Source organism: Aquila chrysaetos, chromosome 21 (assembly GCF_900496995.4).
Source record: "Aquila chrysaetos chrysaetos chromosome 21, bAquChr1.4, whole genome shotgun sequence".
In the NCBI taxonomy this organism is placed as follows: Eukaryota; Metazoa; Chordata; class Aves; order Accipitriformes; family Accipitridae; genus Aquila; species Aquila chrysaetos.
Genome location: NC_044024.1, coordinates 5,346,770 through 5,369,469, shown reverse-complemented (window position 1 = coordinate 5,369,469; position 22,700 = coordinate 5,346,770). Strand labels below are relative to the sequence as shown.

The window sequence follows — 22,700 nt, the reverse complement described above, 5'->3', positions numbered from 1 at the left end:
ATCTGTCAATGCAAAGTACCAGTGTTATCTCTACACCCTTTTGCGTACCAGAAGTATCAGCACTGACTACTGATGATTACAGTATACCAGATTAAACTCACTAGTCTCATGGTTATTAAGCAAAACAATAAAACCTGCAGCTAAAGATTTACGTAACAGATGAGTTTTCAGAGCTATTAGTTTCAGGAACAGTGCAATAATCTTTCAATTCACATCCTAAACACACTGTTCTCATAGCGAGTGTGAAGCTATAACATTTCACCACATTTCAGATCAGAATCAGAAAACCAAATATACCATAACTGTAAGCAGGTCTAAGCAGTCACTAATAGAATCATAGAATTGAGACAGTAGGGCTCCAAAATGCAATGTATTTTAAATAAGGTCTACTTCCCATCCAGATTTCTATAAGGAATATAATGTCTATCTCCAATCAGTTTCTAAGAAACAAGTTCAGCAGAGATCACTGTGTCATCTGAAATTTCTATTCTTAAGTATGGATATGTTCACAGGTGATAGAATCCTGGCAACTAAAATCAATTGATGACAACTTGCATTAGTAAATATGAGAAAAATCAGTATGTACGCCTGTTCACTCCCTCAACAGCTTCCCGAAGATGGTACAGTGTACTAGCAGTGGAGCTAAATTAACATACAGACCAGAGTCCACTGCGAAGCAGGGAAAAAACACCAAAAAGCACACAATCATAGATTCAGAGCATGATTGCACCTTCCAGGTCTATCAATGGAAGAGGTGCTGCTTTCATGAACACTCACACTTCTTCAATAACAGAGTCAGAAAAATCTTGTTCTTGAGTTAAAGTTTAAAATTACAATACAAAAGGTCACAGGACCCTTTCTGAGTGACCGAATGTTTATTTTTGAAGATTTCTACTGTTCCTATAGTATGCATTATACTATTTTCAAATGAAAAGAATGTCTGAAATAGCATTAATTAAAAAAAGGACAAGAAGAAGGAGACTGCATGGGGAGTTCTAATGAACCTTTGTGGCAGTAGCTTCTTTGAACCAAGCTGCCTACTCTATAATTATGCATGTTTTGAATATACAGGTTGATACCTAGACAGGCATTTGAATTGTCTGAATGTTGTTTAAAGTACTTGAGCAAAGATTTCAGATTTTAAAATTGTGTTACGTACTACATGAAAACTAGACTGGGAAAACCTCTCCTGTCTTTTCCTCATTCCAATGCAAATGCAAAAAGAATTAGAAGATTTGTGTCATCCTGGAATAATTCACATAGTCTGCTCTCACGAAAGTAAATGTCGAAAGCAATTGAGCTTCTACAAAGCTTGCAGACAGATAAACTTTAAAGGTGCTGTATGCTTTTCTACCATGAAATGCATCTTTCTATGAGGCCCACAACCACCAAAACAACGCAAATCTGATGACACTGAAAGTCTGTTTGATTTTATGAGCCTCCAAATATCCTAGTTTGAAAAAATTCATTATGAATAAGAAGGCCCTTCACAATTTATCACTTGCAAAACTTCTTTAAATTAATTATCTCTACTAAGATCTAAAATCTTTCCTAAAAAGAAAGCACGCTATTCTGAAGGTCTACTGTCACTTGTATTTATTAATTCCTACTGTGTAACTTCAAAATAATTTTAATATCTCTCTCCCTTGCCCTTTCTCACATACAAGTACAACAGAAGCTTGACCGTTCTCTCTGGCGACATTACATTAGGACCATACTTTTCCCTCTTCAACTTCCTGTAGTGCACTATCCAATGTGTCCTCAGCTGCTTCAGGAGTCTCTGATTCCTTCTCCATAAAAATTTCAGCTGTTACACTGCTGTATTTATTTGCCCACATGACCACTAAAGAGATATTTTGGGTTTTTAGTAGAAAAGGCTTTCCATCTTCTCTTGCATGCTTTTTTAGTACAACTGTTATAATGACTTTCTGTCATTTTATAGATCACTTAGACAAATTTAGCAGTAAAGCAAAGACATAATTTCCTTTCTTTAAAGACCTGAATCAATACCATTCAGACATACACAAAATTTAGAGCTTCAAAAGAAAACACATATTTTTAGCTTTAACTCAATATTATTTCAAATATCTGAGTAGAAAGCCTTGCATAGACAAAACTAAGAACAGTTGAGATGTGCGGCCTATTAATATCAGCACCCATTAGAAACTGAAGAGATATCTTCACAGTGAATGTAATCTTCTTTAGTCTCCTTCAGAGAGCTTTTGGCTTGTAAAAGGGATGCATTACAGGAATTGTTAGTGATAGAGTAAAATATTTTTTCTCACATTAGACATCTTATTTTCATTTTTCAAACTAGCACATCTCCCTTTTTAACTGAACTTATCCTTCAATTCTCCAGGCTGTCCTACAGTTTTCTGAAAATTCAGAGAATGCACGACACGAAAGCATCATTAACCACAAACATCCTGTTAGTCTTCGAGGCTGGAGGATGGTGGGACAGCATGACATCTGAAGTACTGTGGCAGAAGCTTATTCTTGTTGGTTTCATTTCTTTACTGGCTAACAGTGACAACTGTAAGTTAGTCTGTCCTGAGCCACCTTCTATAGGCCCACAGGAGATAAAACTATACAGACTACAATATACAAAACCAGGTTAGGAGTAAGACTGACTTTTAAAAGATCTGTTGAGGTTTAAGAAATACTTTGCTTGTTTTTACTTAGGAAATACAATTTTGCCTTTGTGATCACGGTCCAACACAAAGGATTTAACTCCAATGGCCTTTCCTGCCCAATTTATTTAAATAAATGCATTAATGAAATTACTTATATTTTACTCTAATAAGTAATAAAAATGTGAATTCACGTGTTTAAAGGTAAATGTTGTTTTCAAATTAGTGTAAAGGGCCATTGATAGTGAGTAGTTATACTTTCTCCAACAATGTGATCACTTTCGCACAGAACAATATACCTAAAAGAAGGATAGCTGTAGATTTAACAAAATCAATAGTCACATAAATCTCTTTTTGATATATTCAGTGCATCATACTAATATAATTTCAGGTACAGCTATATGAAGATAAGCTACTATCAGGTAATGAGTATTAAAAAAAAAAAAAAAAAAAAAGTTCTATTCTGCTCTTCTAGATAGGAAGCCCCTATCATTGACCTTTAAGGTACAGATAAAAGAAAATTCTCTTTTCCCCAACCAACTTCTGCAGAACAGAATTGCTTTCCATTCTACTTTAAAAGCCCCTTCTGATGGAAAAACTATGTTAGTAAAAACCTAGAGAGTCATGAGCTTGCTTGCTTTGTTAGCAGCATTACTGCATGACAAAGTGTATTTGAAGCAGACAATGGAGGAACCTTTTTGGGTCAGAGGAACTATACCAGAACTCAACTGAAAAATCACTTAGATCAGGCTTACAGAAATGCTGAAAACAGCACCACCCTCCTCAGACTTATGAGAGTTCAAACAGATGAACAAATTAGCAAGAAACTCTTCTAATACGTTATCTAAATTAACACATTCAAACACCTTCAATAGAAAATACTCAAATCTCAAAAAGCTATACATTTTTCAGTGCTTTCATGTCTTAAAGATTATAAATTCTTTTTCTGTTAATGCACCTCAGAAAAAGATGAAAGTTTTATAGAGTGTAGTGACATAGACTACCACACAGATTTGTGTTGGTAAGGGGAATAAAACAAGAGTAAAATAAACAACCCATCCTGCCATTTTCAAAAATATGACGACTACTTTGAGCAGCTTTTTTTAGGCGCATTTTGTTAACACTATACTGGTAATAAAACAACGCCCACAGAAAAAAATTCAAAACCTCAGCTGGAGCAAAAAGTCTAACAGACTTAGTCATGCTGAGAATTTGTTCCCAAGCAATAGTACTAAAATATATTATCAATAATATAATAAACTCTCCTGAAATGTTTGTTTCTTTAATGATTAATTCCTTAACCAATTAAAGCTTAACTAGAAAACTATTTTCACTGAATACTTTGTGATATTTGTGAAGTAAACAGACAAACAGCAAAGCTTTATTATTAATGAAAATGTCCAGAATATGGATAGACTCTAGATTCAGTTTCCAGTGACTTAAAGTCTTTCTGTAGTGTCTTGAAGAATGAAAGATACTCTGGTTCTCAATTTATTTTTAATTTTAAGCTGAGGATTCTTCAGACATTTCCTTTGCTGTACCGAATTTCTGAGAAGCTAATATCTGGTTTATCAGGCAGAGCGGCAAATAAATGAGAGCAATTATATTGATGCTTCTAATTCTCCCCTAACTTTGCCTGTCGACTGTGTCATTCCACCAGATTTAAGTAGTCCAGTATGCTTCTAGTCTGAAAATGGCACTGAAATTCTCAGAGGAAAATCCTTGCCTGCTTTTGAGAGACCTTGAAGTAAAGCTATGCCCAAATGAAGGCTGCAATTCCAGACTCCATTAATATTAAGAACCACTTATCAGATCCTGTAAAGCTTTATTGCATTCCACCTGGCCTAGATTACTTCAATTCTTGAGCACACAATACTACAGAGGACAGTACCATAACCCCCTCTCTGCCTTAGAGAGCTGCACTAGGTACTGCAGTAATGCAGGAAGTGCCATACTGCCATCTGCAGTCAGGAATACCCACCAATGTAATAATTCACTGCCCAATTTCCTTACAGCCAACGGTCGTTTTCTTTTAATTTTCTCCCTTAACACTGATGAATCTCAAATTGTTTACTTTTCAATAGCTCGATCAAACATGACCTTTCAAACTTCTAATCCTTGCAGAAAAAGTTATTTTGCAGTGCTTAGAGCTAGAGTTATAGGAATGGCAAAGTAAGAAGGAAAGGAGAAAGCAAGCACTTTAAAATTTCCATTACCTGTCTGGTGTGTATGGGGCCTGGGGTCTTGAAGCCTCCTTGACAGCTGCATTCAGAAACGCTGTAAGGGTCCGAGCTGCTTGATGAGCACTTGGAAAGTGAGTCACAGCCCACCACAAAGGTGTTATCTAGAGGCAGTTCCTGAATGACATGGTGCTTCTTGGGGGGTACAGGAGTCTCAGGTTTAATTTGAAAGGTAGGCTGCGGAGAAGCAGACTTGTAGTGCTTTGCTAAATCTGGGCTATCAGGCTTAAATGTGGTTGGTGTGGTGGCCCAGTTGTATTTTCCCATAGTCTGTTCTTCTAGCTCTACAGGAATGTCTAAAGTGCCATTTATGTGCTCGTGACCAGGATCATCAGGCTTAGATTCTTCAATAGTCACAAAGTTGAGGAGGAGACTTTTTGGGGAGCGCTTCTTCTTCTTCTTCTTCTTCTTGATCTGCCTATTCTCTTGGTTTGGGGAAACCCATTCACCGCTCTGCTTGTTTTTTTGGACAACCTTGTGTCTAGGTGTCTGGCGGCACCGTACTAAAGCAGTAACAAAAATTACCAGAATAACTGTCATAGTGCCTGCAATAATGGCAATGATAATCTTGACATAATCATTGGTTTGTGGGGTTATCTCACCATCCCCAACATTCTGGCCAACTGGAGTTTCCATATTCCTGCGCACTAGCTCTTGTACGTAGGAACTGTTGGTGACTGTCTCATTCACAAACAAATGCACAAGAGCTATAGTATAAAGAGACTCTGGCTGTCCTAGGTCATTGACTTTTATCACCAGTCTGTGCAAGCCATGATCTGATGTAATTACCTTCTCTTTCAAAGTAATATTGCCTGTTAATTGGTCAATTGTAAACAAGCCCCTTGAGTTCCCACCTATGATGCTATAGCGGAGCTCTGCATTCATTCCTGTATCATTATCAACTGCAAAGACTTTAGTAACTACAGACCCTGGACTGGCTGATGTTGGAACCAACTCATATGAATAATTAGATGAAGGAATAACAAAAACAGGCCTGTTGTCATTTACATCAACAACATTGATGGTCACTTTGGCTGTTGAGGAACGCTGCAGTCTTCCTCCATCCACAGCTTTCACCTGGAATGTATACGACCCCTGCTGTTCCCTATCAAAGGTAATATTAGGTCTTATTACACCAGTAAGTGGATCTATAATGAAATTATCTCTACCATTTAATATAGAGAGAGTGACCGCAGCATTCTCTCCCGAGTCAGCATCTGTAACTGTGATAAGCCCCACTGTGCCATACATGGGTAAGTTTTCTGGCACATAGAAATTATATTCATTATGTGTGAAAGCAGGGCTGTTATCATTCTGGTCCAAGACTGACACTGTCACAGTAGCATTGGTCTGCAAGGGCGGCATGCCGTTATCTTTAGCCAGCACAGCAAAGGAGTACCTGTCTTGCTTTTCTCTGTCCAGCTTTCTCACTGCTGTCAGAATGCCTGTACGGCGGTCAAGGTTGAAAATAGGGGGTGCATCAGAACCCAGGATATAGCTGATCTCAGCATTGCGTCCACTGTCAGCATCTGTAGCACTTATCTTGGTTAGCTGAGTACCAGGAGCATTGTTTTCAGGGATGGAAAGACCTATGATAGGCTGTGTAAAAACTGGGGCATTGTCATTTTCATCTTTAATTTTGATCAGGAGCATTGCAGACTGGTTTAAGGGAGGTTTCCCTGAATCTGAAGCCACTATTTTAATGGCATACTCCCGTGTGGCTTCATAATCTAGAAATGTGGCTGTCTCAAGGAGAAACTGATTATCAAACACTGGCTTTAGCCTAAAAGGGACATCATGATCTGTAAAACAAGTAACTTTTCCATTCAGATCAGCATCCTTGTCCATTACTGTTATCAACGCAATTTTTGTATTAAGGGGAGCCTTCTCAGACAAAAGCACTGTCCCGTTCACTGGATTGATTATGTATCTCGTGTCTATTGATGGGACATTGTCATTAATATCTGTGACATTAACAGTCACTGTTGCTCTTGATGGAGTTGAACTGCCATCACTTGCCAAAACAGTTAATTTGTGTACAGGAGATTCCTCCCTGTCTAGTGGTTCTCTTATAGTGATGAGGCCAGAGGTGTTATCAATGGCAAAGAGCCTCTTGGCCAAACTGGAGATTTGATTGCTGAAATAGAAGTGGATTTGTGCATTTGAGCCCAGATCTGCATCAGTGGCATGGAGCTGAGAAACAGAGGTGCCCACTGGAGCGTTTTCTGGAACACTAACTTCAATGTCATTCTCTTTGAAGACTGGGCGATTATCATTCACATCAGTCACTGTGACTTGCAGGATGGCAGTGCTAGATCTTGGAGGGCTTCCACCATCTTCAACTTTAATTTTCATCACATAGGTATCCTTCTGCTCCCTATCCAGGATCTGTTGGACAATCAGTTGAGGCCACTTATCTCCCTCAGGTGTCTCAATTATATCAAGACCAAATACATTTTGACCCTACAAGACACAGAAAGAACATACTTTAGCATGACACTGTATTTAAACAGAAAAACATCTCATTAATGTTCTGAAATTGTCATGGAATATATATTCATATATATATACTGTATACGAGTATATACATTTTTATGTTTACCTTTATTTTGCAATATCCCATTTTCCTTTAAGCTCCAGTGCCTTAAGAAAGGTTCAGAGCAAACAGGGGAAGAAATGGATACTTTAGAAAAATGGGTGGGGGAGGTGAGGTGGGGCGGGAGGGTGTTTGGTTTGTTTTTTTAACCAGTTTCTCTATTTCTACAGAAAAGTAATTAAATTCCTAGACAGATATCATTTGGTCTCTCTATTGTATAAGTGAGTGCAGAGAAAAGGAATGAAGCCAAAGTTCAGCCACATCCAAAGACAAGACAGTATGCATGCACTGGAGGACCTAAACCAATATTAAATTTCAAGGAAAACAAGAAAGATAAAGGGACTGTTTCTCTGTCCATGGAGTAACTCTGGACATGATCTGAAACCGTTAGCATAAAAAAACCAAAACCATCATTGAAAAAGGGTTTACACCATAATTCAGGCGTTAGATGGCACAGACAAAACTAAGTCAAAACAGTTTATTAGAAAGATATTTAAAAACTCATTAAAACTACTCCTTTCTCCATCATTATATATTTTATATTTGTAGTGAAAATTACAATCCCAGTGAGAAAAGATCTATTTTCATTTCAAAAAATATCACAGAACTATGAGATCAATTTGAAAATAATCGATTTTTTTCATGGGATTTTTTGAACACCCAACACCCCTGGAACTGCAAAGAAATGCTATATATATATTGCACAAATATAGTTTCTTTTAAAACACTAGTGTTGACAAAGTAGTCTGCTAAAATAAAGATTGGAATCTAGAACTAGATTTCCTTTTCTGCTGTCTCTTCAGACAAGCAGGGATTAAGAATATCACAGTTACACTCTTTTCTCACATCTCTCACCCTTCAGAGGAAGAAAGGATGTAAAGGCAGTTTTCCAGCCATATCTTCCATAAGGGCAGAGCTACAATGCAGATCACTAAAGCTGAATGATAGGATGACCAGAGAAAGAAGGCATCAATAAAGATGCTGACTACTTAGGATTTTCTTTTTGTGTGTCATACTTGTAATAACGAACAACTGCATCCAGCCTGGTTCTTTCTTTGTTTATTGTGCTTGTCTTTCACCTTTAGTCATGCAATTGCAAGTGTGTTCTAAACTGGTTTGAGACACTTCAGACCAAAGGGAAAGAAAATGTTCCCAGTATGCAAGGTTCCTTATTTCTCATTACTTGTAAAAGATTTGTGTTCACTGTATCTTGCTACCCACCATTAAGTGAATGCATTTATAGGTCTGCTTCTGTGTAAGGCTGTACTCTTTCATTGATTTGTTTTCTCAAAGCCAGAATTTGACCCTACAAAAGTAATCATTTATTTCACGGAAAAGAACTATTCATCCACATTTCAAAAATTACTGTGCCACTTGCACAGTATTTGTGATAACATTAAGTTGCAACTAGGGACAGTCTTAAAGTGAGCTGGAACACATTTTGAAACAATAAAACAAATACTGCTTTGGCTTCTTTAGCAGAAGGCATATGAAAACAGAAGCTTTGCAAATCGTTTCTAAATCAAGATATACATTATGAACCAATTAGGTTAAATTTTAGAATGGTAATTCTATGCTGATCTCTTTATGAAGGCGGAGTGTGAGTTTCCTCTTCATCTTCAATCTGGCTAGCAGTTATTTGCAATAAACTTCATAATTACTGAGAAAAGCATATATTCTATGCTTTAACACAGATTTCCAGAAAAAAAAAAAAAAGTAACAGAAGCTAGAGGAAAAAAAAACCTGTCAGCTATCTTTTACTTCTTTATTTGTACACAAGTTGACAGATGGGCACTGATTATTCTGTCATTAGATCTCACAACTACAACAAACACTTCATATAGACTTTGAATACATGCAGCTATACATATGCATACCCATTTCTGCTTTTCTTTAACTATCCAGTATGAGAAAGATATTTTTCATTATAGCATACAAGTTTGATATAAAATACAGAGCTTCAGTTCCCCATCACTAGCAGTAAACTACTAAGAGAAATGGAAAAGAATGCAAAGATCTCTTCCAATTTAACTATTAACACTTGAGTAATTTTCTATGGAAAAGTATTATCCAAGAGTATTTCTAGCTATTCATTACAGGTTTATACATCTTTTTAAACCACCAAAAAAAAGAGTTACAGAAAGTTATACTTTCTCCTAATTCAAGCAAGCCTATTTCATGTTGTTTAAGGGGTAAGGTTAGGTGTGACATTATGCTGCATTTTAACAAACACATTTTCTAAGAATGGACAGTTCTCCCATTCTAAACACTCCAGAAAATGATGAAACATTCAAGAAACACATTTTTAAGATTATATATATCTAGTTCTCTCCCTTATGATAAAAGAAATTGAGAACTAAAAATCCTGAGAGAAACATGAAGAAAAACCTTCAGGATTAAATTCTTTATGTTGAAGTAAATGGCTCTATCATCATTAAAACCTCAGTGAAGTGAAAATTTCCATTAGGATCAGATTGTTATTTGGACTGAACTGTACCTGAGTCACATTATCCCAGTGATCTGAAGGTTTTGTTCACATTAGGAAGGGTAGGAGTTCATAGGAATAGCATAATAGATAATTAACATTCATATAGTACCTTTCACCATTAAAATGACTGACTGGTAAAAATAATCTGCTACATTATTATCTCCACCACTACAGAAGGATGGGAGTGAAAAATAAAAAAAGGTGGACTTTTTTAATCTAAAAATACAGTTTAAGCAATGTACCCTAACTATTTGAGGCAAAACAAGGTTATGCCCATCTCAGAGCCAGGATTAGCTTCTAGAGGCTCTGGCCCTGATCACAAGATTCTCTATCAGGGCAATAAGCACCTCTGTTACCTTATTCAATTTTCACAACATCCTTTTCAGTGGATTCATGCAAACAGTAGTCTCTGAAATAATAAAATTGGTATTCTTGTTGAACACTCCCTACTGTATATTTACCTGATCATTTGTAATGGATCCAAACGTCCTTTTCGGAGCTGTTTTGGGCTGTCATGTAAATAAAAAATTAAAGAGTTTTTTAAAAAATTGTAACATTTAGGTAAATTAATAAATACATAATCAATGACACATGGACTCTTAATGTGATAAGCTAGAAGAGCTTCTAGTATTATGGACAGGACTGCACGTGACAAAGTGCACCTAAAGTCTACACATAACTTTCCCCTAGACATATATACTGCAGTACCACAGTATTTCATTAAATCCATGGGGTATTGACTACCTGGACGTTGTCGAGAGGAATAGGAAAAAAGACCAGCTTCTGGTTATGAGTGTTAACAGTGGCATGGTCTGTTGTGTTCAAAACATCACTTACAAACTGACGCCTGCAGACCAGTAAGTTGACAGTAAGTAGTAATTTCTCAAAAAAATAGGGAAGGGAAAGAGTATTGTCCTAAATAACCATATAAAAACAACTGCTTGTGATGCAAAGTACTCTGAAATTAAGACAGTCTATTAGTGATTATTTCTTAAAATGTTACAAATTATATAATTGTATATAATAACTATATATTGTTAACTGACAATAGATCAACACTGTCCCCAATCTTCATTCAAGAAGAGTATTCTGAACCTTTAGAGAAAGACACAGGAGCAAAGACAGCTCATTATTTTGTGTCTACAACTTTGCCCTATACTTATTATCAAGACTTATCTTCATGCACTGTAAATGGCAAACACATTATAGGGTGTATGTCTTTAGTTCAACTGAATCTTAAAACAAAAGTCAAGGGCTAAACAACAAGCATATAATGAACTTTTACTAATGTTCTACAGTAACTCATTTAAATGAATATTGCAACAGGCTAGATGTGGACACTTATTTATCACATGACAACAATCCTCTTAAAAATCAGCTAGTTTTATTATTTCTAGAAATCTTACTCTGCCTGAAATCTAAAATAAGCAGATTTAGAGTGACTAAACTCTAGCAGGCCAAATACAGCAGTATCAGGAAATAAAATGAACAAAATGTTAAAAAGAGAAAAACAGAAAAAAGGAAGGAAAAAAAGAAGATAAAAAGATCAGCTGAAATGCAATCTTGTGTCCAAAGGACCCTAAAATCTTTTCAGAAAGTCCAGAAAATAACGCATGCTTACTAACTGCTAGTTATTTCAGACAGAACAACAGAGAAAACCTTTGCATGTCTCCTGCAAATTTACAAGATAGGTCCCAGCCACTGTTTCCTCATCTTTTGTCAAGACATATGGAACTGCTCTATACCTGTAGTGTTATATAAGCAAAAAAAAAGAGTATAGTAGCACAATTTCAATTCCTAATACAGAAAACTGGACAACAGTTATACAGTAGACAGTATTTTTAATAAAAGCTGAAAATTAAACTTGCATTTTTCTTTCAAAGGTGTTACTTGGGATGTGAAAATGTGAATTCCCAAGGCCAAGCTAAAGCCTTAAACACAAAATATTCTACACAACAGGCAATAATGGATGTAAGTTCCTATAATAGGTGCATATTAGTACACTCAGATCTATAATATCCTAAGTGTTGTAGCTCTAACAAAGGTCCCTTGTCTGCTATTACTTACACAGTGTGCAATTCATGTGTTCATGTATTCTAGAAGAATAAAATTTGTTGGACAGCTGTCCTGTTTAAAGACTGCACAGTCACTACCCTCCTCACATTGCACAGCTTACAACCCAGAGTTACTTGAAATACGTGTTATTAATACCAACGGTTACCTTACAAACTGACAGCACCTCAAAGGAGAAAATAAAATTACAAAGGTAAGACATTTTTATAATGGAAAACTCAGCAGATGCAAAGTTGCTTACATATTTGAAACACTAGCTCTTTTTCAAAACAACTAAAGACTTCTAATTTGTAGGCCAAAATTCCTATGAGTTTTGTTCATTTTATGGTTTTCTGTCAGTATCACACAGTTTCACATGGTTTCCTTTGAAGCAAGCCAAAGCTTAGCTCTGAATAAACTGAACTTACAGGTTCAAATCCACAGTAAAAGTAGGACTTGGAAGCTTCCAATCATGCATGAACCTAAAGTGAATCTTCTGCATTCAGAATCCTAATTAGCTCCATCCCTACACAGAAGTTAAGGACATAATTTATTAGCAATGTCTATATCATAACTTGTTATCTTTCCACCTCTAATTTTAAAAGAGCTTCTATAAATGTAAAGCACTGCCAAAGATTTCCTCTCCATATATACAACCACACACAAACCTTACTCATCCTATAAAGCCGCAGACAGAAAGCAAAATGCTGTAGATGGGATCAATAGAACATAAGGATCATAATGAACCATTTCATGCTGGAAAGGAACAGTAAAAAGTATAATATGGAATGAAGAAGCAGACAATCAATGCATTTAATACTGATTTTCTGAAGAAGAAGAAAAAAAGGCTAGGAGGTATACCTGAACACAGAATTACTTCCTTGGAAATCTGAATTTAATATTACTACAAAAAGACTGAAACAGTTCTAACAATTACACTGCTTGAGCCTCCTTAATCCTTTCAGATGATTTGCTCCTTTCTGTAAAGAGTTCCTTTCAATTTTGTCATATTCTAAATATTGTCAACTTTATTTTCTAAGATAGACAGATATTTTTTCTAAGACTGAATATTTTTGCATCCGCAATCTTGGCATTCAATTCTCAGAACATATTTATGAGATCATGTTCACCTCCATTAAGGAGAAACAATTAGAGACAGTGAATACTACATTTTTAATACATTTGCTTTTTCACTGCCCTAATTTCTCCAGTCTACACTTAAAGCAAGCCTGAAACTCCATACCTAAAATGTGTTAATATTTTTAATCTACAAGCTTTACAAGGGAGAGAACATGGAGAGATGGAAAGTAGCAATACACACACTTAAGATTTTCAAGACTGTAGCAGGTTTCAAGAGTAACTCTCTTCCCATATTCCATCTTCAGTCTGTGAAATGCTGTTTCAACTTTTTTTTTTTTAATGAAATCTAACTTCTCTTTTTAATCACAGATGACAATTAAAACAAAACAAAACAAAAACCACAAAACTTTTCTTTTAGTAAGAATTCACTTCGCATACCTCTGCAAACTAGGGTAGGAGTAATGGTGTATCCACATTACTGCATTAACATGATATAAAATTACCAAGATAATTGCTTACAAAAAAGTGGCAGCAGGAACTGGGTTGTCACTTGAATGGTCTTGCACAATGTACTGTAGACATACAATTACATATATCAGCAAAATATGCAGCTGCACCACAAAACTTTATGGAATTTATCTTCCAATACTCCTGCTGTATAAACAGTTGTGGCACTATCTAAAAATGGGAAATTGAAGTACAGAGACATTTTATCACTTGTCCAAGGTTTGTAGCTTGTCTGAAAGAGCCAGCCACTTCCAAATTACCAATCACATTTTAAACTAAACTTTAGAACTTTAAACTTTAGAAACTAAACTTCAGAATTTTAAACTTTAAACAAAAGTTCTTTCATTTAGAGACACTCTTACCAAAAGAAGAAAGGTCAATAGCTGCAGGTAAGGCAATTTAGGGAAGTAAGGTCCCCTCTTAACCTCCCCCATTATAGTTGTTCAGAAATATTCTCAGACATCCTATTGAACAGGAAACTACATTTTCAACACACCTGAAGGTGTTCAGATTAAGGTATTAAATATGTTTGAGTTTTGCTCTGAATACCCATGTTTCCACAGCTAAAGCTCCAGATACCTGACCTATCCCTTCAGTATGTTCTCTGACTTTGGAGTCACACTACAGATACATAATGAAGAAACAAATTAGGATTTATACTAGGCAACAACATATTCAACAAGTGAATTTTAATATTTGCATTATACGTGTGACAATTACATATTTGCTCAACTTCCTACTTGAGAACAGCAACAGGAACAGAACCAAGTATCTCTAAAAAAGATAAATAAATGAGTACATGTTTTAGTGATTTAATTCTCCAATGCATCACTGTGCTTTTGGAGGTAACAGCTAACAGTTCTGTATTGCTGTTCAGAACAGCTCCTAAATCACAACCTCATTTTGCTTTGACAGCCAAACAAGGTATCTTAGGCTCCTAATCGCACATTTTAGAGCTCTCAGATGAATGCTGACTGGGTGCTGGAGCAGTGTGAACCTGTAATGCCCTCCTATTCACTACCTGCTCTATAACCAGATCACTACTTTCAGGCAGAAGGAGATTAAAACTGACAGCCACTTGTATACAAGAAAATAGAAACCACTGAGACGTTTCTGAAGATTCCTTTACCCTAAAGCAGAGAGTGTCCAGTATCCTCAGCTTCCAGTAATTTTAGTGGGAATGAGGGGTGATGGACACATATGGATCTAGCTCGTGACAAACGGAAAAACAAAAACTAAAATAGAAAACCTTTGTCCTTTGTTTAAAAGGAGTACAAAAATTGCAAACCAACGTTCATTAAATTAATGTATTATTATTATCTCACTCCTACTTATACACACACACACACACAAAATTGCAGCTAAGGTACATGATTTCTTGAAATACGTGGCACCTGCATTAAGACAAATCCATATCCTAACCTCTGATGCTGTAGTTTTTCCACAAAGTTGTTTAGCAAGATTATCTTATTTGATCTGAGGCCCTTTTAAACGAAAGTTCAGCCATGAGTAAAACCACTGTATCTTCCCCTTATACTTACACTTTCAGGAAAAAATGTTGACAAAACTTTAATCTGAATGGCATAAGTAACCCTGCCACCCCCCACCTCCCCTTCTCTTCAGGGATCCTAGCATCCAGAAACACAAAGAAAATAAATAAGGTAACATGTTCCCTGGATTTACATCACAAGGACATTCTTTCACATGCAGAGACCATACTTTGATGTGTGTGTATCACTGCTTTATGAATTTTGAAATCAAAAAATACACAGCCTTAATGCAGAAAATTCACAATTCGTGTGGACAAAAAAATATAACAGAATGAGAAAAAACTTTGTATAATAGAGTTCACTTCTTTCATTTTGAGTAGACTTCTGCCAGCTTTCACAATCAGGCTTTAGGAATTGCAGGCCTGTTGCAAATACTGCTGAAATGAACATGATAGTAAGCCCTTCCCAAAACCTCCACCCTTTGCAGGGTTTTGTAAAACTCAAAAGAAGAGAAAGTTTTTGTGGAACATTTAACTACCGCAGGATCATTTTTGCTTTTGAAAGAAATGAAGCTATGCTTTTCCAAACAACAGAAATTTATCCTTTTTGTATTATTCTGAGAAAATAACAGCGGAACTACGATATTAAACTGTAAAAGTATGTGAACGTATATAAGTGCAAGATGCCACTACACTACACAAATAATACTGCAATTTCAGAGTAATAAATCAGAAACAGTTGCTGAGAAGTCATACAGAATGACAGTAAGTACTAAAAATAGTTCCAGAGAGACTGAATTCTAAAACTCATTAAATAAAAGTCTTTTCACCATGTTGATCAGGGAATGTAGGGGATAAACCAAAAATGTATTTTCTGGTGCTGGATTTATCAGGAAGACAACTTGCCGTCTTCCTCCTCCAGTGTTACTGACTCCTATTTACCTGAATCAGTAGAACAAAAGCAAGATAAAAAGGAAGAAATGTTTCCTTACTATAAGGCAGTAACTCGACTCTGAAAGTCAATTTTGAAAAGAAATCTTGTGCTACCAGTGTGTATCGAAAGTCCTAGTACATAAACTGTCATGACTTTCTAGTTAACAAATTATATTCCTAAAAACAGCTTCCCTGTGAGTTGCTTGGGATCAAAAAATCTTAAAAGCATATTTGATACATACTTTTCTAAGTAGTTATACTCAAGAATATATTCCTTTCTAAAAATAAAAATAAAATTCCAATTTTACTTTAATTGAATACACTTGTGCTATTTCTCAGACTTAAAATCAGTGATGAAATTGATACAATTGATTTGCAAGAAAGAAAATAAGATCAAGAATATTAGAATGGTATGTTTCAGGGGAAACACCAAACACACATCATTCCATTCCAGCTTTTCTGCTCAGTCTTTGCTCACTGTTTATATTCCTTAGTAGCAGTTCAGTCTTGAATATACACTGTAAATTTTGGTTACTGAGCAGCGGTTTTTCCTCCAACAGGAAAAAAAACTAAAAAACCCATAGAACTACAGAACACAAGAAGCCAGCATTTAAGCATGAAGAACACCAGCTTCAGAAGGTAAATATAATAACCATCTCATGTTGCAAAGATCTAGATTAGTCCCACCAGGTAACATGTATCCTCCAACAAGTTGTAAATTATCTATCTTCTGAGGCCGAGACAAGCTCTCCCACAATTCATGGGAAAAACTGCACAGAGTGGTTAATCTTAGTAGTAAAGTGAATGATGGGGTGTATCTCCGCAGGAAAGCTAACACCAGAATAAACAAAATAGCTGAAGTGTTATTTAGCAATGTGACTGACCTCACACAAACTGTACTATTCCAGATAAAGCAAATTAAGCAAAGATAATTGAAGCCATTTCTGCCCAGTAATGACTCGTGTAATCCAAGTCAGAGAAAAAGCAAGCTTTCCCAGGTCTGGATCCACTCAAAGTTCTTTCCTGAGGTTAATTCAATCATTGTCCTAAACCAGATGTTTCCAAGTAACAGTACACATACTGTTTGTGGTACAATAAAACTTTGTAATACGCACACAGAAATTGGACCTGCAGCCTCTTCCTCAGCAGAAAATATCAACAGCTTTTGGGCAACCAATGTGATTTCAACCACTGGGGTGTCAGTGCGGCAAACAGGAACTGAGAACTTCCCCTAGATTCTTCAAAAGTACTCCACTATGGTAATAACCTCAGGTTAAAGAGCCATCACAACGCCCACAGAATTAATCTTGCTTTGAGACACTTGCTAACAAAGACAGCATCTCTCAGCCACATATAGGTTAGAATTAGGAAAATGGTTGTAAGAAAGCACTCTCTGGGGATGATAACATGCTCTGAATAATTCAATGTGAAGTTCAGCCTTCATATTCTAAAAACGTGATGTAAACAACTGAATCTATGAAACCAAGACTACTGAAATAAATCAACCTAAAATCCAGCAAAACCATGTTAACTTATGTCCACCAACTGGGAAACTGACCTTAAGCATGGAAAATGAAACACAGGTCAAACAATTTAACTTAAACACTCCCTAAACAATTTCTAAGTTAGACACAAAGACTTAGCCTATACCTTGATTTTTACAATTACTTAATTTCTGTTTCTTTATTTTAAAGGGTTTAATGGATTTTTAAAGGGTTAGGATTCTTGCATATTAAGGTATTAAGCTGCAAACAAGAATTCAATTTCTTATGTTTATGAAGTAGTGAGTTAAATGAACAGTTGATTTTGAATTCAGAACTTTCGTTAGATACATTACTATTTTTAAAACATGCCTAGGACATTCTATCAACTACTGCTTCTGTCATTAAACATCAAATTCAGAGATACTGAAATAAGACAAAACAAGCATTCTCCAAGAAAGGATTGAGTCAATTTGTTCATGGAAGTCTGCAGGACTGCTCACTACAACAAAATAATTTTCAGTTAGCGATCTAAATTGTGAATCCATGTAACATCTCAAAATCCTAAGCTGACACTACAAAACTAGTTGCTAAATTTGTTATGCATTCTACCTACAGAGTCAAAACTCTACTTTCACCCTCAGTTAACTTCACTGTTACCATAAGATGAGGCCTACCGTGGATATATGTAGAACAACCCATCGTTATATGTAAAATTAAAGGAAATCTGTGTTGAAATTGAGCATTATAGCTTTTAACAAAACAGCAAAACCTAGACTAAATTAGTGAAAGTGAGTATGACAACTGAAACAACAGAACTTCCAAGAGGGTTAAGCGTTATTAAAGTTTTTCCTTATTATGCTCTTAGGCACAATTTGCTTAGTTCCAACAGCTGCCCAGCAGGAAAAGCCAACCAATCATTCCACACTAATATGCATATTAACGTCTCTCTTTAGTTTTCAGTGATTTCAGAGCCAGGTAGCACACAGCACTGTAGCATGAGCTTGTATCTTTTGATCCACAGCGATAGTGAGTATTTCAAATGCAAACCATGTCAGAAATTCCTGATCATCACAATGTAAGTTACCACCTTAAAACCTTTTGATAGATAAACTTGTTCCACTGACTAGTATATGAAGAAAAAACAAAAAATACGAGGGGGGGGGGAAAAATCCACTGTGCCTAACTTAAATTAGTCAGGCCTTTGTTAGAGGCAATGAGTAACAAAAAGCAATTTTCTTTGTTACCTTGCTCATGAAACTCAGTAGCCTGTAGCATATGCTGTGCTGTGACAAATATGTAGTTGAACTTCAAACCAATATTCAAAATAGTTTCTGAAAGACTTCACTCCTGTTTATAAGAACTCTCCTAATATTATCTGAACATTACAACAGCAATGACGAGACTGGTGGTTTTACTGTTTCTTCTAGCCCTATGAATGTAGATACAACTTCTACAGCACCCCCACCCTCCACTACTTACTGTGAAAGGTTTCAAGCCTGGGAGTGAGATTTTCAACCAAATGGAACACTGAATTATATGCTCATACATCAAATAATTTTAAAGTTGTTATCACAGCTAATCATTAATATGAAAGCACCTAAACCCCCCAGGTTTTAATTCCACAAAGGTAAATTCACTTGTTAAAGAACTGGAAGAACAGTCAAGGCTCTTTAAGATCGGAAAACTTCGGAGAAAACCTTATTCCTTGAGTAGTGCAAAGTTTTCTGCCACTGGGTAGCAGAATAAATTCTGCTTATATCTCTGGCCTTTACTTCTCATCTTAGCTCACACATATATACATTTCAAATATGAACCAAACTAATTTTATTTCTACTTAATCTAATACAATGTGCATGTTTATTTGTGAAAAATGTATTTGCATAGTTTCTGATCTCCTCCATCAGCCTGTGAAAAACTATATACATTTTTAAGTAAAATAATGAAGTTTAATTCCTTCATCACTGTATCCAAAACACATTTCAAAGACACAGCTGTTTTCATAGTGTAAGAATGTGGACTGATGTAAACAGAAGCTAAAATAAGTGCTTATCGCATGATGTAGTTTCTAAAACTTTGCCCATATTCCACATGCTCAAATTTTACAATTTACCATTTTTACAAAATAAGTTCAAACCCCAACTGGAGAAACCTCACATACGAAAAAAATCCAGGTAAAGAATACCAGACCCACCGCTTCAGGACAAGAAATCTGTGAGCCTCAAATTGGTGGAAGCTCAGGAATAGCTTGGGAAAATATGTTTGTGCTGTTCTTACAGTCTCTCTTAAGTATCTGATATCGAGTGTTAGAGACGGGATACAAGATCAGATGAAATTCATTGTCATCCAGGTCAAGTCAGTATCATTCACATCACTTAGCTATAAAGGAAACTGAGGCACAGAAAGCAGAAGTGACTCATTCACAACTACTCTATAGGCTAGTATAGAGGCCTACTACGTGTAACTACTCTGTACTCTATAGGCCAGTAACAAAACCATAATGAGTCAAATCTCACAGTTCAGTGACTCTCAAAGATCACGTCATCAGAGTACAGAATATACGTGTTACAGAAAACAACACAAAAGCACAAATAATACTGGTTTAGATACCATTACAAAATTAGAACAGGATTTCATGTCGGTTGTACTCTTTTAGAAAACTGTCTAGGCAGTTTGAAAGAAGACACCTCTATTTCTCATACAGCACTGCTCTAAATAACAAAAAACTTATTCAGATCGATCATTTATTCTCTCCAAAAGTTAGCAGAAAGAATGATGATAAAACTGATCTTTTATAGAAGTTGTAAACATCGTAAACAATCATCCATATACCACAGTATCAGAAAAAAGACCATTGGAATGGTTTGTGTCCTTCCTACTTTTTTATTCAGACTCTTTGAACAGTTTTTTATGTTTATTTTTTCCTTCATTATGATTGAAATGCACACACTTTTGCCTTCTAGGACCCCACCCTCACAAGCAACCCTGAAAGCAAAAACTACCACAGAAACAAAATAGATTCTATTGCTGTCCATGCTGTCTATTGCTGTCATTGTTTAAGTACTTAGCAGAAACAACTGGGCTGGTGGAGATAACTATTTGAGATTTTGAAAACAGAGACAGGGAAAAGACTAGAAAGACAAAAGTCCAGCTAAAATTCATATGTGAAGGTGTACAGTAAAGGTCATAAATTCTTAACACAATGCACTTCAAAATCTGAATAATAAAAAAATATCAGAAGCAGATATTAAAAACACACAATAACTTTTTTTTTTTTCTTTAAATTTGTCAAAAGTCCAGTTAGGCATTTAACTTAATTGCCAAGAACTCTGGATGGTGTTGGCAGTTGAAGCTTTAAGTTATTCAAATGACAATTTTTTATGAGCAAGAGACAACTACCGGACTACTTCAGAAGTTAAAGAATCATAAAATTACGTAAAATCTTACGGAGAACTAGGTAATTGTAAACTTCAAGGAACTGATTCATGTTCTGATATTTTACAAGCATAGCAACTATCCTGGATATTCACCTTGGATGAATATTTCATTTATGTGAAACAATAAAAGGTGTGCAACACTGACAGAAAGCAGGAAAGTTCTATCAATCTTTTATGGTCTATTTGTGAGACTGACTTTCAAATTATGGTATTCACATTTTGTATTGGCTTTCCATACAAAGATCAATTCAACAATGGGAAATACTAATATATAACTGCCAGAATGCTATTTTTGAGGTTCCATGGGAAACAATATGGGGAACAAAACAGAAGCTACTACTTCGTTTATACCTTTAAATGTGCTACAACAAATAGGTTTGAAAAGTCCCTAACGGAAATGAGGGTGAAAATTATATGGCTGGGGTTAAAATGAAGAGGAAAAAGTAATCTCAAAGTGAAAAAGCCATATAATATCCCATTCTGAAAAGCACAGAGGAACACCCTGACTCAAAAGAGAAAGGGGAAAAAAAACCAAACAATCAAACAGAAAATGTCAATTTCCTTCATAAGGCAAAGGAAAAAAACCTACAATTATTTGACTTTGGAACATCACCAATAACAAAAGCAATAATACACATCACATTAATAAAGCCAGCAATTATAGCACAATGTGAGAAAAATGTATTTCAATACTGACAGCTGATGACTCAGAATTCATTCCTTTTGCTAATGTTTCTTTTCGTTTCTTTAAAATTGTCTGAAATGCTCTTTGCTACATGTCCCTGCTTCAAAAGCTCTACGGGACTTCAGTGTTCAGACCAATTATATTTCTGGGCTAGAGAATATAAATTACTTTGTAATAAACCTTTCTTTCAGGAATAAAAATAACCATACTAATGCAGTCAAGTGCCACGATCCATGGTTGACACTCGATTTAAATGTATTCTTTCACAGCTAAAATAATATAATTTTGGATTTACCTTTTTCTCCTCCCTGTACTTTTCTTGAAAGGAAGAAAAATATTGCATACAGTGTATTTGAGGGAAAAACAGCTAGGAGTATTTAAATCTCTATCACTTACATCCAATACTAGAAAGCTAAAAGCAAAATTAAAATAAAGAACACATTATTATTGTAAAAACTTCTCTAAAATTTTATTATGTATTTTATTAAAACTAAAACCAGGAAAAACTGAAACCACCTCTCCTATTTTCAAAATACATCTTAAAAATTGGAAATCTTCATCCCTCCCAAAAACAGAGGTCACAGAAAAGTGAGCTGGACAAAAGAAAAATTTGTAAGTTTTGTCAATATTATCATTCACCTTTATTTTTTCTTTACTGAACATTTTGGAAACAGTAGTATTTTTTTGGATCGTTTCATATGTATATATAAAAAAGACAACTATTCATGAATAACTTGTAATTTTTAATAATAATAATAGCAATAATTTTAGGATTTGCATGCAGTCTGCTGGAAACCTAATTCAAGCTGTCTCATGACAGTCATCCAAAATACAAGTAAAATATGTATTACTGCATCCATTACAATAAGCAGCAGAAAAAAAAATCCTCACAAAATTATTCTGAAACTAGAATTACTGTGGATCCAAAGAACTTTCACATTCCATGCAGCAATACAGAGTATGATCAGTTAATTCTCTTCTAGAACTTGTGATAATTCTTTTTAAGTTGGTCAAAAAAATAATGGTTTTTAAACATAACATATTTCATGCTTGGATGCTGACAGCTCTTGCTGCCTTTAGTA

General features: G+C 35.5%; 1 protein-coding gene across 2 annotated transcripts in view; it reads right to left on the bottom strand.

Moving 5' to 3' along the window:
* Nucleotides 1-22,700, bottom strand: part of PCDH11X (protocadherin 11 X-linked) — a 512,148-nt gene that overhangs the window by 424,808 nt on the left and 64,640 nt on the right. For both annotated transcript variants that reach the window (XM_029997018.1, XM_029997019.1), the window contains exons 3-4: nucleotides 10,416-10,463; nucleotides 4,847-7,333 (exon numbers count right to left, since the gene is read on the bottom strand). In XM_029997018.1, coding sequence (XP_029852878.1) covers nucleotides 4,847-7,333; nucleotides 10,416-10,463 — 2,535 coding nt within the window. The remainder of the gene's footprint in view (nucleotides 1-4,846; nucleotides 7,334-10,415; nucleotides 10,464-22,700) is intronic.